This window comes from Epinephelus moara, chromosome 2, assembly GCF_006386435.1.
Source record: "Epinephelus moara isolate mb chromosome 2, YSFRI_EMoa_1.0, whole genome shotgun sequence".
In the NCBI taxonomy this organism is placed as follows: Eukaryota; Metazoa; Chordata; class Actinopteri; order Perciformes; family Serranidae; genus Epinephelus; species Epinephelus moara.
In genome coordinates this window covers 11,608,506-11,627,051 of record NC_065507.1, presented here as the reverse complement: position 1 = coordinate 11,627,051, position 18,546 = coordinate 11,608,506, and the positions used below count along the sequence as shown (strand labels likewise).

The following is an 18,546-nucleotide window of genomic DNA, read 5'->3' as shown; positions in this document are numbered from 1 at the left end:
CGACCACCAGATTCTGTGTGCGTGTGTTTCACCATGTGTTGGTGACTGTTCCCAAGGCTGCTGAGGAGATGTGGATCTGTTTGCTTGTCCTCGTCTCCGTCACGCTAGTCTTCTCCTGTTTGTGGTTTTGGGCTCTGCTAGTTGGCAGGAGCCTCCTAAAGAAATGTAGGATGCAGTCTGATTGCATTAAAAAGCGGTTTCCCCTGAGCTGCTTCTGTTTTCTGCTACACACAAGTTTACACATGCACGCACACACACACACACGCGCACACACACACACACACACAGCCAATAGCTCTCGCACAAAAACACCAGTTGCTATCTTGTGCTTTTTCTCTCAATCACTCACTCAATCATGCTCACTTTATCTCTGCTTTTCCATCATTTGAACTGGAAACTGTTCAAACCATATTGAAATGAGGTACAGATTGTGTGTGTGGTAAACAGAGCCGTGCTCAGCAGCAGTCTGTTATTCATCACTGATAATACACTCGATGTGGTGTTCAAGCTAAACAAGCGTTTTGGTTTGGTGGTCTTTATCTAAAGTGCCTCACAGCAGCATGAATGCAGCCATTTTAAGCATGGGTGGCCCTGCACTCGCTCTCAGCTCTGGCAGTCTTGCGGCTTTGTCCTAGCAGTTGATATCACAGTCGTGTAACGGTCTGGGGAGTTTTAGCCAGACTGCTCTCGAGCCTGCAAGGCGACGTGCAGAATTATGTGGTCAATTGAAATAGTGGTGTCACTGGAATGCTTTTATTTATCCTGTCCTGTAAATAAATGTGTGTGAATCTGCTGTAAGAGGAGCCGTCTCCAGACACGTGGTAATCTTCAGTCATGTAACGCTTTAAATAATAAAATCCTTTGTTCTGGTTTATGTTTTGCTCATGGCAGGTACAACATCGAGCCCAGTCTGTACAGTCCATATTTGTCTCTGGGCGCCTGTATGGAAGGTTTGAACAACTTGTTCTCTCAGCTATACGGTGTGTGTCTCATGTCCGAACACCCCAGTGCTGGAGAGGTGTGGAGCGAGGATGTCCGCAAACTGGTAAATCTTACTAACAGTGCAAAATGTCTGGGATAGTTTTTGATATGTTGAAGTCTGTTTCATGTCCCATGTTAAACCAAAAAAGTTCTTTTACCATGTGGTATTAAACGTCTGTATTTCAAAGATCAAAGTTTTACACCACTGTGTGTGTGTGTTTAATGTGTCTTCGTGTCTGTGTGCGTGTGTTCCCAGGCTGTGGTACATGAGACGGAGGGATTACTGGGATATATCTACTGTGACTTTTTCCACCGACAGGATAAACCTCATCAGGTGTGCATACACACGCTCAGCTACATCATTTTTGCTGTTTTTTCATGTTAATTTCTCCTTTGAAAAGAGGGCTGTCCATATTTTAAGACCTTGTTAGTGTTGTTTATTTTAAACTGCAGACTTTTTACTTTCCAGATTAGCTTTCAGATCAAATATTCTCTATTGGCATAAAAGAATTAAGCACATGTTACTGACATGCTGCAGTATGGAACCTTGAAAATGACAAGATGTAGTAAAAGGTTACCAGACGAGTCAAAAATATAAAAGAATACTTCAATAAATCTTATTGTTAAACAATTTAAAGAGTGAAAAACATGTAAAACTTTGGACTTAAATGTCCCAAATAGTAGATTTAAAGAAAAAAAAGGCCTCTAATCAGTGTAATATACTCCGTTGTGACCATTAGGTGACAGAAAAGAAAAGACATAGTTGCGATCAGTGACGTGCACTTATCTTGTTTTCTTAATTAAATCAGTGGCAACATCTACATTATTATTTTTCTCTATCAATCTCACCTTCCTTTCCCCCACTTCCTCATCCACCAGGACTGTCACTTCACCATCCGTGGTGGCCGCTGGTGCCAGGAAACGGGTCAGTACCAGCATCCTGTTGTGGTGCTGATGCTGAGTCTGCCCCACCCGACCAAGAACGCCCCCACCCTGCTGACGCCGGGCATGATGGAGAACCTCTTCCATGAGATGGGACACGCCATGCACTCTATGCTAGGACGCACTCGCTACCAGCATGTGACAGGTGAGGTTTGAGCACAGACTGGATACTGCACTTTGCATCTATATAGAAACTACAAATAACTAAGTGGGGCATAATGAAGGATCGTACACGTGTATCATTCAGGAAGTGCTATTTAACCAGGCAGAGGATTTAGCAAATTTTCTGAGCACTGTATCTTTAAATAATGGCTGTCCACTCTCCAAATGTCACACAGTAGAACTATGTAGCTAGATATGGAGCTGTAGGTTATTCTTTACAGCGTGGCAAATTGAAAATGGGGGGTAATCCGATTTTTAAGTGTGTGCCCTGAGGAGAGCTTTAGATTATTCTTGGCTACCAAAGTCGTCATCCAATACTGTTTCCCTTGTCAGATAAAGTTGATGGATATCTTCTCCAGTAATTCAAGCTCCCAAAAGTATTTATTTTACACTAATAACAGTATCCATGAACTCAACTGGAGGCTGTTTCCTCCGTAAAACCATGTTTACACCTGTTTAGACATGCTGCTTAAATTACAATTGTGTCTGAAAGCTCACAACAGTTGCATTACGAGTAACTCAATGCTGTCTTTTTCACTCCTCTAAATCTCCTTTTATATCAGATGTTGTGTTTGATATTACATTAAAACATCTGTGGATGGTTAAAATGACGTACAGCACTGAGCACACTGCAGTTGTGTGTCACGTCAGCTCTTGTCTGGTTGTGCCAGACCATGCTTTGTTTTAATTTTGGGGTTTTTATATCTAAGCTCTGACGTCTCTCCTCCAGGAACCAGATGTGCGACTGACTTCGCTGAAGTCCCGTCCATCCTCATGGAGTACTTTGCCACAGATTATAGAGTCATCAGCCAGTTTGCACGCCATTATGAAACAGGACAGGTACACCTAAACCCTCAGAATTAAGACCAGTGTGAAGCACTGTGAAAAACTGTGAATCTTTGCAGATAGACATTTTCCAAAACATTGTAATTATAGTTTTATTAACATTTTAATGTCTTAATTTAGCTGTGATGTTATAAGTTAAGATGATGTTATGCCAGTGATGACGCTGATTTAAAAAAGTCGGACTTGGATGAGATGAAACTGATGTGTCATGTCTGTGTCTGTGTCTGTGTCAGCCTCTGCCTGAGAGTATGGTGTCCCGCCTGTCTGAGTCGAAGAAGGTGTGTGGAGCAGCAGACACCCAGCTGCAGGTACAATGACCAACCTCACACACATTGCTCACAATTATCCATCTCAATTATCTATCATCTAAAAGGATGTTTCTCTTTTACAAGAAGACATCGCTGCAGGTAAATGAGTGTTATCTGATGAACAATCCTTCAATTACAAAAGCCTCCAGTCCTTTAATGTGGATCCAGCCTCTTGTTGTTGAAAAGGGTTACACAAGCTTCTTATTAACTCAGTGTTCATGACACCAACACTGAGTTTGTCAGATGTTACTGGTTAAATGAATTTGAATTTATTGAAAGGATAACCCCTTGAGATGTAGCATCTCATTTTCAAGGGGGTCCCCAGACACAAATACAGAACAAAAACATACAGAAAAAACTGCATAACATAATAAACATACACTACAAATACACAGATACAAACATCAGATGATTAAACCATATCACACTTTTTTCCTTTGTCAAAGGCTGCTGGTTGGGGTTATCTGTCTTTCAGCTGGTTTAACGGACAAGTTTTACACAGTCCTAAACTGCTTTAGATTTGTTATTGATGGTAAATAAAGAAATTCTGGCTCTGCAGTGATGATGAATATATTTTCCCCCTTTTTATATGCAGACCTCTACCACTACAGAGCAGCACTGGGCTCGATTTATCTTATTCTAATATTAAAGAAGACCTATTATGCTTTTGAGTTTCTTCTAGAACATGTTTACATGCTTTAATGTTCACACTTATTATCCTTATACTGTCTGTGCTGGAGCACCTGTAAACTCCCTCTGTCTGAGATGCTCCTTTTAGCACCTGTGTCTTTAAGCCTCTCTGCTGAAAAAACCCAGTCTGCTCTGATCCATTCGTTCATTCATTCATTCAAATCTTTATTTAAGACTCGGGAAATCAATTGAGGGAGAAACACGTATTCAGTGATGCCGTGCATGAACAAAGACATTAAAACAATCAGTAAGCAAACAAAGAACCATCATGCATATCAATTAAAACAAATGAAATCATTCAAAACAACAATAACAATAAATGAGCTCTAAAAGCGTTTAACTAAAAACTCAATTAAAACAAGATCAGAAATAAGGCACGTAAGAAACGAGTGTCCAAGTTTAAGGTCTGTTTTAGATTATTCCACGTATAAAGTGCACTGATAGAGAATGACATTCTTCCTAGTTCTGTTCTGATTAAGGGAATGTGAAGCAACGACCTGTTCTGTGAGCGAGTACCAAGATTATGTGAGGACAGAGTTAAGAATGATGAAATGTGGGGTGGAAGCATCTGCATCAGAGCTTCATAATTGGTTGATCGGTGAGTGTTTCAGGGTCTTCTGTATCTCAGCATCCCTGCACCATCATTGCAGCTGGGGGAATGAACTTTCTGCTTTGAAAAATCACCAGTAAAAGCTTTTAAACCAAAGTCTGCACAACTGGACATGTTCGAGAAGAAATATGAGCTGAAATCAGGGGGAAATTAACATCATCAGCAACCAAGATGACACATGTAGGCCAGGTAACGTAAACACTTACAGTAGCGTGTGTGGAGCTGATGACCCCACGAAGAACTCCATCACGAGCTGGCGTCAGCTTGTCTTAAAAGTAGGAAAAAATGTGAAAATGAAGTATCAGAACGATCTAAAGCCTGAGATTTGGGATCACAGGTAATACTAAAATATGACATTATATCATATAAATGACACGCAATACAGTGCAGCTTGATAGGTCCTCTTTAAGGTTTTTATGTGCTGGACTGATTTGGTATGATCTTTTTTTTCCTGGACAGATCTTCTACGCTGTCTTGGACCAGATCTACCACAGCAAACCTCAGAACCGCTCCACCACAGACATCCTGAAGGAAATGCAGCAGAAATACTACGGCTTGCCTTACACGCCCAACACGGTACATCCCCAACTCTCTTTGTGCTATTTAACACACTGTCTCTGACTTTTTTCGAGTAGCTTGTCATTGTGATACTGTGTCTTTGGATCGATTACAGCCTTTTCAGGTTTGATCATTTGGGGAACGTTCTGTGCACGAATCCCTGAAGACTCTGCTCTCACTGCTCAGTTGATCACGGCACAGAAACAACACAAACTTGACTGAGAAGTCCTTTTAGCTTTCTACTCCAATTCTCCTTCTTTCCTTTCTCTCTGGTTTTATATCTTTTACCCAGGCACAGCAGCGTTTAAGGGATTAAAGCCTCTTTTTTTTTGAAGCCCTGCTAAAATAACAAAGCAGAGGTATACTTTGAATGAGCTCTCCCCGGGGGAAATATTTGAAACTCTTCCTCCCGGTCCTTTAATGAAAAAAGCTCTCTATTTCCCCAACTTTTGCAGCTGTGGGCGAGGGGATGAGGCCAGGAGGGAGAAGGGAATCAAACACACAGTCATAATTTAGCCAGGAATGGCCTTCATAGAGCATTTACTCTGAGCTATAATTATGTGGGGTGCCATCAGGAATAGAGATTACAGAAGTGCTGTATATTCTTCCAAACGTCAGTGTACTGGCCCGTGTTTCTCCTCCCAGAAGTCCTCCCACTCTTCTGCTTGTGCCCTGCTTTGTAGCTGCCTCTCCAGAGATTGTGGTTTATGTTATATAGTTTCCCACTGTCGCAGTCGTTCCTCTTCAACTTCTCAAACCCCACTGAAAGCTCTAACAGACACTTTACGTCCGTGTGCACAGCTAACCACAGCAGGATTGTTTTCCTTATTTGAACTCCACAGAAACTGAAGATGATTGCAGTTTCTTGAGTTGGATCAGAGCAAGTGAAAACAGATTTGTTTAGATCCCTCAGTGACCGGCGACGGACTCTACTTAAACTTGTTTTTTTTTTCGAATTTGCCCTCTGTGTCTCACTATTCACCCGTCCTCATGGAAACACAGCTCAGGAAAAGTTTCCACAGCAAAGCGAACATTTGAGTGGCTAATAGGTTATGGAGGGCCACAGATTATAAACATTAGGGTGACGCTGACATGTGTATAGTTTATAGAGCGGGGCTATCATTTCCCGCTGTGTGCAGAGAGAGAGGATCAGCTGTGAGTAACACAGACCACATGCTCACCCTTGAGCCGAAGATAATATTTGGAAATAAATGGCAGAAAGCAAGATGTTCTGCTGGCTGTGTTGACATTTCCTCAATCTGCGATTCTTGGCTTGAATGCTTCAGGACCAAAGCGGGCGCTCCTCTTTTTTTAATGAGCAGTGTTTTCAAGCGCATGTAATCCACACTCTCTTATAAAAATGTGGAAATGCACCTTAGCACCACGAACAAAAAAATACAAGTTGAGTTTAGAAAGAACAAAAAGTCTTTTATCTCACATACAAGAGGAACAGAGTAAAAAGCCTGTGCTGACTTTGTCTCCTTTTGTATGTATGGATCAAAAGGATATCTTGCTGACATGTCACCCACTTGCACTCTCACAAAAGTCGACGTTAATCACTTGATGTGAGGCAAAGGGATTGGAGACAAAGAGGAGCTTGGAAGTCAGAAAATCATTTTCGTGCCGCGTTTTGACGAGTGTTTAAAGCGTCTTGTCAAAGACTCAAACTGAACACCAAAGTTAAAAGCTGCCTGTTTGTTTCCAGTGTCAGCGACTGTAAACCACAGAGGAAATACAATGAAGTCAAAGAGCTGGCTGTCCCATAGGTTTAAAACTCAAAAATCAAAAGTTAAGTTCAAATTAAAAACCATTTTTTATGCATCAGAACATTTTTCTGTCAGCGTGTGAATTAACTCCGAACAGCTAAAGCAGACTTCTAACCTGCAGGACGTGACCGAGGCACTGTATCACTGCTGCGTCCAGCTGACAAAGCAAACTCTGTCAACTTCTGCTTGCCTGTGGTTTTCTGAGCCAGAACTCCTCTCAGGAGAGCTTTTTACTCTTATTAAAGTCACCGCAGCACAGAGGAGTCTCGTCAACTCGACACTTTGGAGCTTAAGCATTTCTTACGCTGTTGGATCAAAGATGAGCAGCCCCCAGTTTAAGCTCTCACACAGCTGCGTCAAAGTTTAGTACACCTTGTCATCCAGTCACATAATTTTGAAGGTATTTATCTTCAAAGTAATAATATTTTATTTATATATTTTAGCAGGTATCTTTTTGTGATGCTGTTTTTTAATTAGTTGTCCACTTAGCAATATTTTAATTTAACCATTCTTTCATTACAAGGGCTTTAAACAGCTTTATGAATATAACAAATAATAAATTTTTATCAGAATTAAAGCCGAGTACCTTTAAGGATCCATTTCTCCGTGCTATACCTTCTACAGCTGACCTCGTGATGATGATTATGACTTCATAATACCACCCTGTACATAATCACATTAATCCAAATCTAATGAAAGACACTTTTGATACATTTTATAATTAAATTAATATTATTTTCTAAAGTATACAGTGCCTTATAAAGTATGTACCCAGGTCTCCCTTGAAAATAAGACCTCAATCTCAATGAGATTTACCACGTTAAAGCTGCTGTAGTCATTATTTCTATATAAACAAGGCGTCACATGACTGTATAATTAGAAATGAGTTGCTCGTAGTGATGAACCCGCAGAAAAATATCAGCTCTGTGGAGCATTTTAGCGTATTTTAATTCATTGTTTTGGTTTCATGGCCCATAACTTCACTGTGTCAGTTCACTTTCATTGCTCTCATGGGCGTCATTTTCAGGGAAAAGCTCTGTTAACCCACTGTACGCCACCTGCTCAGCACCACACTGCAGACATTTATCAACCAGCTGGTGAACATAGTGGAGCAATTAGCTACTAAAGAGTGGGATATTTCTCTCAGGAATTAAAATATGATAAGTGATATGTGAAGCAGAGTGGATAGAGGAAAAACACAACTCCAAATAAGTGCTGATGTTACTTCATATGTACTGGATGTGTAAAAAGCAATTGTTTGCTAACAAGATAGGTGATAATATGTCAGTCTTGTTTACAGTTTGTTTCTGCTGCCCCCAAGTGGCCAAAAAACTTTTCTGCTGTATCAGGCATTCTCCTCATAAAAAGGTTTCGTTTGGAGCAGAGATTAAAGTCACTTTAATTACCAAAGACATTAAAATAGATCAGGTTTTTCACTGAGGCATGAAGATAATTTATGTACATAAGTTGTCTACATCCTTTTAAGTCAGACAATTATTTCACTTGCAGTTGGAGCATAAATCATTAAGATGTTGATTTTTTTTTTCATGTGGAGTTGGAGGGAGGCGTCTGCAGTCTGTTATGGTTTTGTTAAGTATGGCAGCTGCTGTCTTTTCTAAATGGCTGAATGTTTGAGTGTTTGCCAGCTGAATTCCCCCAGAGTCCCCGTCTGCAGAGATCATAAAAGAGCTCGTCTTTATAGATATGGAGAGGGGCCCCCGCAGGCAACTGCACGGAGAACAGAGGAGAGCAGAAGGGGGCTTTCTACCATTTAGGAATTTCCATGTTTTGTCCTTTAAAGGAGGAGCTGGCAGGTTGTGATTTAATGTTTTGTTACAGAGGTTTGTCGGAGGAAAAGGTGTATTTATTCCCACCAATATATTAACATCATAAAGAAAACTGAGGCAGCTCAAAAGAAAAAAATGTGTTTGACATTTTTGTCAGCAGACATTTAATAGTTTTGTGATTTATTTTTTCATTATTATCCACTTCAGTGTAGTTGCAGTGACAGAATAGAAGGCTGACACTTACAAATTTGCAAATTTATGGAGATATTTTTATGCCAAGTTGAAGTTTCAGTTGTAGTTAACATCTCCAGCCTCACTTTGTGCTTTTTACGGGAATAGTTAGCCACGGTCATGGAACAGCTTCTCTTAACAAGTTTTTACGAGCAGAAACATTTAAGGCTATGATATCTTCCCTCTGTCACACTGCTTACACGCCACACACACACTCACACTGTAGCCAACAAACCTGTAACAGTTTTTCATTTTGTCAAAGAACATGTGTATAGTGTCATTTATGTGATTTCTGCTCTCACTCCTCGTCTCAGTGAGTTTGTTATGTCACTTCCTGTTTGAGTGATGAAGAGGAACCTGTTGACGGCCAGATTATTTGCGTCTTCTCACTCAGGTGAAGGTGGTAATGTTCTCTTTTTTACATTTTTATCCTCCATAGGCATGGCAGCTGAGATTCGGCCACCTGATTGGCTACGGGGCCAAATACTATTCCTACCTTATGTCCCGGGCTGTGGCCTCCATGGTGTGGAAACAGTGCTTCGTTCAGGATCCTTTAAACAGGTGAGACAGCTACTCAAGGTTAAAAAAAATCAATAACAAACTATCAAATTGAGCCGACAGAAACAAGAGGGAAAATACTCAAGTCCTCAACTTCTTACATACAACAAGCTTAAATCGGGTACATGTTTCGGGGCGCTGGTGGCTTAGTGGTAGAGCAGGCGCCCCATGTACAAGGCTGTTGCCGCAGCGGCCCGAGTTCCACTCCAGCCTGTGGCCCCTTGCTGCATGTTACTCCCTCTCTCTCTCCCCCCTTCACACTTATCTTTCCTATACATTAAAGGCTAAAAAGCCCAAAAAAATATCTTTAATAAAAAAAATAAAAAAAAATTGGGTACATGTTTTAATGGGAGGAAACAGTTGGTGAGTTGAACTTAATTGAGTTTTGGCTGCATCAACTTAGTTTCACTTTTTAGAGAATGACTGAAAACTGAGCCTCCTTTTCATAGCACAAAAATATAACATGTAACTGTAACACAATGGTAGATTCTTCTCTCTAATGGGAAAACTCAGTGCCAGGCTAAAAAAGAAAGTGCTATGAATCTGTGGCAGCCTCGGATAAATGTGATTAAAGTGTGTCTCGTTTTTTTAAAGACCTTTACTGTGAAAGGGTCGTCCCAAACGAGCAAAATCAAAGTTTATCGATAAGATCCTCTAAAAGTGATTTTGACTCACCAAACTCTACTAAATGGAAGCACAGCAAATGAATGTAGGCTTCATGTTACAACTTTGTCAAATACTCAAACCTTTTGCACAGTTTGCATTAAGATACAGAATAGTGAAGGTAAAATAAATAAGGGAAATTAATGTCCTTGCACGTTTTAATTTACACAGGCTGAAATAGTGAAGATTTTCAGTGGGAAAAACACGAGCAGTGGTTGTAGAGCCGTTTCCTGCTCATGGTGGAGAATTACAAGTGTGCCCCAGTTTATCTTTCATGGTGCCCTCCCCTCTAATACAGAGTGCCCTCCACACCTACTAATATGTCTTCATGTGCAGTGACACCATAGACTGTGTGAGTGACACTCAGTGGTGAAGGGCTAATGAGGAATACTCTTCAGTTATCCTTCAAGTAAAGCACCCACTCTTGAGAACTGGGAGAAATCATGTCCTCGAAACAAAGGAATACTTCACACATCTGTTTTCAAACAGGTGCAAAGGAACAAGAAGAATAAAACTTGTAAAAAAAAAAGACGTTTCTGCTACTAGACCTTCATCAGGCAGCTGTCTCAGGTTGGCTTGATGAAGGTCTAGTCACCGAAATGTGGCAGAAGCATTAAAAATCATTATTTTTGCAAGTTAGACAGTGTGCGGGAGTCTTTTTGACAAATCATGTCCTAAAAAAAAAAAAAAAAAACTTAAAAGTTATAACTTAGCAACACACTAATTTTGTTTCTGGGGTGAAATGTTCTTTTTAAAGGATTTGTCTGTATGAAGAAATATGATCTTATACAATATTTTGATCTGCTTTCATTTTTTTTAACTTCAAAACTTGTGCTGTGCCAGAAAACACCCACGTCCCAGGCAAGAATTCAACTTTAAACAATTAAAAAATGTATTAAAAGCCTTCAAAATCTAAAACTAACAGTTCGTACTGAAAACATTTCTGTAAAAATGTACTGCTATGGGGCGTCAGTGGCTTAGTGGTAGAGCAGGCGCCCCATGTACAAAGCTGTTGCCGCAGCGGCCCGGGTTCGACTCTAGCCTGTGGCCCTTTTGTTGCATGTCTCTCCCTCTCTCTCTCTCTCCCTTTCACACTTCGCTATCCTATCAATTAAAGGCAAAAAAATGCCCATAAAAATATCTTTAAAAAAAAAACAATGTACTGCTATAATCATTTTTGTTTTAAGGTATAATTTTTTGTGAAAAAGTTTGCCCTTCAAAGATGTGCTCCAGATTTTTGTTAACTCCGTCAGATTTCTACAAAAATACAATTTAATCAGGCATCAAAGGGATTAGCTATATCACACTGACTCCTGTCTTACTTCCTTGTCTCTAAAAAGGCAGGAATGCTGCTGAAGTACTGTTAAACTTTCTACTTTTCGATAAATTCATTATATAATATTGCTGTCAGGTGTGTGTCAACCATGACACGTCAACTACGTAGCCCTGCTAAATCATAACAAGATAAGAATTATGGATTACAAATGAGTATTTTGATTGGCATTAAGAGAACTCTAAGCAACTTTGAAAAATAAAATGGCTACTTGCTACAACTGCTGTGAAATTAATAAATATATGTAACTTTTTTGTCAACTCCGTCAGATTTTACCTCTGCTGTTAAAGAAAACATTAAATGTCTAGGAGGTTGGCCCATTACAATGTGTAATAGTCAAGACTTTGATTTTTTATAATACATTTTCCAGCCTAATTGATCAGTACAAATCAAAAACCCAAACAGGTAAGTTTTTGTCCCAGTTCCTAACAGTAAGTGAAAGACAAGTCCTCCAAAACACCACGTACTACGTAGTGCAAGTGAGGAACCTAATCTGCAACTTCAAAGCAGTCTAATCTTATCAACATGTACCTGTAGTGCCTTTGTATAATGTTTGCAGGCATGTTTGGTGTCAGAAAAATCTTGGCACTGCTACTTCTTACATGATGGCATTGATGATGATTTTTTGATTGATTGTTATGGAATTGATTTTAATCATTTGCAACATTTGAATTGATTTGATTTGCATGACAGTGATGGAAATGACCAGTTCATTGACTCCATTTCCAGTCAAAACAATCAAGTTGACAACAGTAGAACCGTGAGGTCGTGAAGTTCACTGAGGTGTGTTTTACAGCTCAGAGAAGTTATTAGTTCAGCTCCTGTACTTGAGCTTCCACGGAGATATGTTTTGATTAACTCACAGTCTACGCTCTCTTTTTATCCACTCGTATCCTTGTGTTCATAGTAAGAGTCGCACACGCTGTAAAAGCGCAGCGTAAACCTGTTTTGCGTTTAGAGCGCAGAGACAGATGCCTCCTGACAGGCCACCTTCCCCTGGATACTGTTTAGGCCTCTGCTGCCTGACATCGAACATGACGTTAATATGAAACTCACGCCGACTTGGCAGGTGTCTGCTGTAATTCACAGACACTCAGGAGCATCCAGACCCCCCCCCCCCCCCATCACAAGTGTTCACCGCTGGACAAAGCACAAAGGCTTTATTTTGAAAAACGAAGCGTCTCCAGTACCTCCATCGAGTGGAGCCCTGCAGCGTTCTCCCCCTGCCTCTCTTTGCTGTTCCTCTGTCTTCTTGTTTTCTCTTTTCCTTTGAGATTGTTTTAGTTCCACCTGCAGTTGTCAGATCTCTGTTTCCTGTCACCTGTCTGTTGTGAACAGGGAGCTTAGGAGACTTGGCCCGTGGGCTGCTAGTGGCAGCGGCAGAGAGTACAGGTGTCTGTAACCTTATCTCCTTCTCTTCTGTGTCTGTCTTTCCTTTGCTGTCTTCGTCAGGGACATGGGTGAGCGTTACCGTCGGGAGATGCTGGCCCACGGAGGAGCCAAGGAGCCCATGCTCATGGTGGAAGGTAACACGTCAGACTTTTTTTTTTTTTTTTTAATCCCCAAAAAATGCTGAAAGAACCATTTTATATTTACCCATAAAATTTAACAAATCACTTCTTACCACTTCATCTCAAACATTTCTAGTCACATCACACTTAGGAATTGCACTCCTAGACGTCAGTTCTCCTCTATTTTTGGGCTCTCTGCTGACCTTTTGACCCCACAGCCTTCAGGCAACAGTTGTCCCACCTCGTACAGGACACCACTACCACCCCCCCCCCCCCCCACCCCCCCGGGCAGCTTTAGCTTGTTTGGACCACAGTTTAACAGTTTTAGGATTCCCCAGAGTTCATCTCCAGGTTTCCCTCAGTTTAGTTATTAAAGTGTCAGTCCATTAACTTCCTGTAGCTCCAGTAAATTGGTTGAGTGTAATTACTGTTAAGTAATGCTGTTGAATTTGTTTTGACAGCCTGGAGGGTCAACTGCTGTTGATTTTTTTGTCAGCTGTCTCATATGAGGCAGACAAACATCCTTGAGAAAAAACACAGATTACTAGTTACAATTATGTCGGTGGGAAAGTGTCCACGTGTAAAAAGTTGGATAATGAAGTGACTAATAGTGTTGTCATGATACTTGCATTTCTAGCTTAAAAAATAGCAATATTTGATACCGTGTTGGTGAAAACTCTCAATTATCCAGGTCATGGCTATCTTAAGTGCTATATCATAGGCAACTGGACTTCTTAAAAATGTTTCAGCTATTATCCAAGAGGCCATAAGGCCTCTGTAAGGGTTCACACCCACATAGAGTTTTAAAGCCTACGACTCCGCACCAGTCTGTAAGAACTGAAGAAGCCTCTTGGATGAGAGGTGAAACGTCTGCAAGAAACTTAAAGGGATAGTGCACCCAAAAATGAAAATTCACCCATTTTCTACTCACCCATATGCCGAGGGAGGCTCAGGTGAAGTTTTAGAGTCCTCACAACACTTGCAGAGATACAAGGAGAGAGGGGGTAGCAACACAACTCCACCTAATGGAGGCTGACAGCGCCCCAGATTCAAACGTCCAAGAACACATCATTGAAACCACAAAATATCTCCATACTGCTCGTCCGTAGTGATCCAAGTGTCCTGAAGCCCCGACATAAAAAGTTGTTTGTAAAAATGTCAATTGAACTCTGTTTTTAGCCTCATTGTAGCCTGCGGCCTGTAACTGCCTGTCTGTATACTGCGTTCACTTTTGCACGCTTGAGCAAGACCGTGAGACATGGGCACCGCGTTCATGTGTGTTCATTTGCTTTCACTGGTCTCGCACACAAGCGTGCACGTGAACGCGGTGCACAGAGAGGCAGTCAGAGCTACAGGCTACAATGAGGCTAAAAACAGAGTTCATATGACTTTTTTCCAAACAACTTTTTATGTCGGGGCTTCAGGACACTTGGATCACTACAGACGAGCAGTATGGAGATATTTTGTGGTTTTAATTATGTGTTTTTGGACGTTTGAATCTGGGGCGCCGTAAGCCTCCATTAGGTGGAGTTGTGTTGCTACCCCCTCTCCCCTTGGATCTCTGCAAGTGATGTGAGGACTCTAAAACTTCACCTGAGCCTCCATCGGCATACGGGTGAGTAGATAATGGCTGAATTTTCATTTTTGGGTGCACTATCCCTTTAAGCAAGTCCAGTTGCCTACGATTTAGCACTTAAGATTAATATTTGATACCATTTTTGATGCCACAGGGAAAAAAATGACATTGAGGGCATTTAAAATTGTTATTAAAAGATAAATAAAATAAGGCTGTAACATGACGATGACGACTTTTCTTGGTAGCAGCAGAGAAAAGCAGAATGACTAGTAAACCTTGACAATAGGAGAGAGTGAGAAGGTGCAGCTGATAGTGGTGTATTCAGAATCATTGATAAATTGATAAATCAGTGTTTTTAATGACACAAGCAAGTATTTTTTTAGTCCTTACTACTTTGACAGGCGGCACGGTGGTACAGTAGTTAGTATTGTCGCCTCACAGCAAGAGGGTTCCCGGTTTGAATTCAGGGTGGGGTTTCGAACTCCAGGGTGGTGGAGCCCTTCTGTGCGGAGTTTGCATGTTCTCCCTGTGTCAATGTGGGTTTTCTCCGGGTACTCCAGCTTCCTCCCACAGTCCAAAGACATGCAGGTTAACTGGTGACTCTAAATTGCCCGTAGGTGTGAATGTGAGCGTGAATGGTTGTCTGTCTCTATGTGTCAGCCCTGTGATAGTCTGGCGACCTGTCCAGGGTGTACCCCACCTCTCGCCCAGTGTCAGCTGGGATAGGCTCTAGCAGCCCAGTGACCCCTTAATACATTTCTTTTTAAATTTTGTTACCAATTGTTAAAATAAAATGATGTAGAAGATTAGAGAGGAAGAAGAAATAAAGAAATTGCATAATTAAATTACATGAAAAGTACCATAAAACACCTCTGCCCCAAGTACTTGCTCCTGATTGACCATCCGTTCTGGGAGATACTGGGTTCAAATAGTGGTTTATATATTAAGTAAGATAGACAAGGTTTCTCTGTCCAGTCTGTTACAGTCCTTTAACCTCACCAGTAGAGTCTGTTTTCTCCTGAGGGGAAATTTAGCTCCAGTTTGTCATCAGACAGAAGCAGCTGTGCGTCTGTTAGTCATGTTGTAGTTTTTCTTTCAGGTGTTCACAGCTGTTGCTGTTGTGGTTTGGCTCCATCTGCGCTCAAGCTCCCTGAGTAGCACCTATTTACCGATTTAACACACCTCCCAATGTTTCTCATCTTTATTTACAAGAGCTTTGTCAACCCAGACACAGCCAGTCCTGCTGTGGTGTGAATTATCGAGTCAGCTCCCTCCGGCAACCGTACACTTTTCATGCTAGTCCCTCACTTTTCTGAGGTCAGTTATTTGATCCGCTTAAAAAAAAAAAAAACTTAACTCAGTAGTGTTTTGCTGCTTTTTTTTTTAGCACAGACAAAAATCCAGAAGGCAGGAAAGACAGACATGGATGATTACAGGTTTGAGCCCTAAGAACTGCTGACTCTGCAGGGCTGAAAACACAGACTGGTGCATTCCACTTTGTGTTTAACCAGCATTTTTCAGCCATGCTAGCAGCGTGGGTCTAGAGATGGTGGTGTCAGTCAGTTGGTCCATCACTTCCGTCCACACTGAAACATCTCAACAGATACTGGATGGACTGCCATGAAATGAAATATTCCCCGCAGGATCAAATTTGGTGATTCTCTGGCTTTTCAACCAGTGCCATCATCATTTGTTCAATAATTTTATTTAATGGTTTGAGTTCAAAACCGTACTAATGAACCTTCATTAATATAGGCCTATATTTTATCTACAAGTGCACGTCACACACTGAGCGAGCTGCCTGTTAATGACGCTGTGGGCTAATGGGCATGTAGCTACTTCCATGTTTCAGATGATACGTCACGTTTGTAGTCGACCAATGAAGATGAGTTTACATATCACCTTGGGTTCGTCCTTCACCTTCTCAAAATGATCCCACACTTTGGCTTTCCTGCCCGACATGTTATTAACTAGCCTGTGGAATAACCGCAGGTACCAGCCCTGGAAATTACTGCTGACTGCTGAGCGTGGCCACTTCCTGTGTCTGTCCTTTCAAATTAAATTCCCACATGGTCCAGTCATATAAGTTTGATTTATTTTGAAAGGCGCAGCTCCTCCTCCTCCTTTCACGTTTTTGACCTCTCTGATCGACTGACATTTGGTCGACTCTTAGGGGCCAGCCCTAGACAACATATGGAAAAACAATTTAAAACAAAGATTCTTCTTTTTCTTTTTCTTTTTTTTTTTTTAACTTTACGCCCATGGTACTTTGCTTTGTGGTAACCCATATGTTTCCAGCTGGCAATTTTAAGGCTGGTGTTGCGTGTGCATTGCAAACATTACGGGGAAAAGAGTCATTTTTCTCTCAATGAAATACATAAAAGCTCATGGCAGCTGGCTGCTAGTGATGGAGACAGAAAAAGGATGTAAACGGGAAGCACCAGTTGTTGAAGTCACCTGCTTGAAGTAGATTGATGATTCCTGGTCATGTAATGTTTGAAACAGCTCTACTGCATTTTGAAACAGTCAATAAAAGTAATTAGATAGCCAAGCTGTTTGTTTTAGCAAATTATATTCATGTAATAAACATAAAAATATCAATTAGAGGTTAATCTGCATGAGAAATAAAGAAAAAGGGGAGAATATGTTATAATAATTATCCGTAAGTGATCAATTTGACCCGGACAGACATGATTGCCATTAATGGTTTCCACTGTATCTGCAAAACTAATGACATCCCCACCGATGTCAGCTGTACTTTGTGTTTCAGTAGCAAATCGTAGCAGGCTAACATGCTAAACTAAGATTCTGAACATGTTCGGAAATATACCTGCTAATCATCAGAATATTATTGTCATTATAAGCAGGTTAGCATGCTAATGTTAGCATTTAGCTTTAACCTAAGCACAGCCTCACATAGCAGCTAGCATGTCTGTACACTCTTGTTAAAATGTAATCTGCAGTGTCTCTTGTTTAATCTCTAAGTTCATACCATTTAAAGGTTATGTTTTTTTAGCAGAAGCTATATTTTATCTTTATACAGGCATGACGGGCAAAACAAACTACTTCCTCCTGTTGCCTTCGTCCCTTCATCCTCCCATCACTTCCTCCTCCTCTCCTTGAGCAGCCGCTGTGGCATGTCTGGACAGGACAATGGGAGAGCAGGATTGAGCCAGAGAGAGGGAGCAGTAATATCAGGTGACATTTGGGAGTGTACTGTAAATCTCTCCCTCAGGGTCACCTCCTCCCTCCTCCATCAGATTGTCCGTCTGACAGCTCCAACCAGGGCTGCGCCCAGCCTCTGAAATTACACCCACCAACAGATCAGATCCTTGTTATTAGATCTTCCGTCCAATTAACTGTTGTTGGAGTGACAATATTTGCTTTTATGGCTTCCTTTGAAGTGAACGCTGCTCTAATTATAGGCCGAGGCCCTGTGTGCGGAACAGTTATCAGGGTCATATTGATCCCTCTGGCTGTCTTTTGCAGCCATAAGTCATTGTGCAGGCCTCATGACTCTAAAAACGTCCGCTTGGGGAATAATACTTAGCCAAATCATTTTATAACAGACAATGTAGATCAAATTCAAAGAGCTTTGAAATGGTTAGATGTTAGTTCCAGTCTCACATTTTTGGCTCTTCAGTCCTCTCTGGACACCTGCATTTATGATAATCATCTGAAACCCATTTCTTTCTTCTTTTTATCATAATAAAATCTATTTCACGTCTGGAGAAACGCTCAAACTCAGATAAAACGTGCCCATATTTTAAAAGACACTCATCCAGCCGCCTCGCCATTTCGATGGTCACATACATGCGTGTCCTCATAATTTACCTTTATATAATGAAAACCTTAGTCAGAGTTATAAAAGTACATCAGCGCATGTGCTGAAACATTTAGCTTTCGTCTTCTATTCACTGTGGGGTTGAGCGGTTCATAGCAACCATCTTGAACTCCTATCAAGGAATGGAAAAGGGTTTTTAAATAAGAAGGGCCCTTTTATTTTTAAAGCAGTTTTTAGGCC

General features: G+C 41.0%; 1 protein-coding gene across 2 annotated transcripts in view; it reads left to right on the top strand.

Annotated features, from left to right (window-relative positions):
* LOC126402461 (mitochondrial intermediate peptidase-like) overlaps positions 1-18,546 on the top strand; it is a 38,946-nt gene that overhangs the window by 7,550 nt on the left and 12,850 nt on the right. For both annotated transcript variants that reach the window (XM_050064486.1, XM_050064477.1), the window contains 8 exons: positions 892-1,045; positions 1,238-1,315; positions 1,861-2,068; positions 2,816-2,925; positions 3,165-3,239; positions 4,999-5,115; positions 9,321-9,442; positions 12,888-12,961. In XM_050064486.1, coding sequence (XP_049920443.1) covers positions 892-1,045; positions 1,238-1,315; positions 1,861-2,068; positions 2,816-2,925; positions 3,165-3,239; positions 4,999-5,115; positions 9,321-9,442; positions 12,888-12,961 — 938 coding nt within the window. The remainder of the gene's footprint in view (positions 1-891; positions 1,046-1,237; positions 1,316-1,860; positions 2,069-2,815; positions 2,926-3,164; positions 3,240-4,998; positions 5,116-9,320; positions 9,443-12,887; positions 12,962-18,546) is intronic.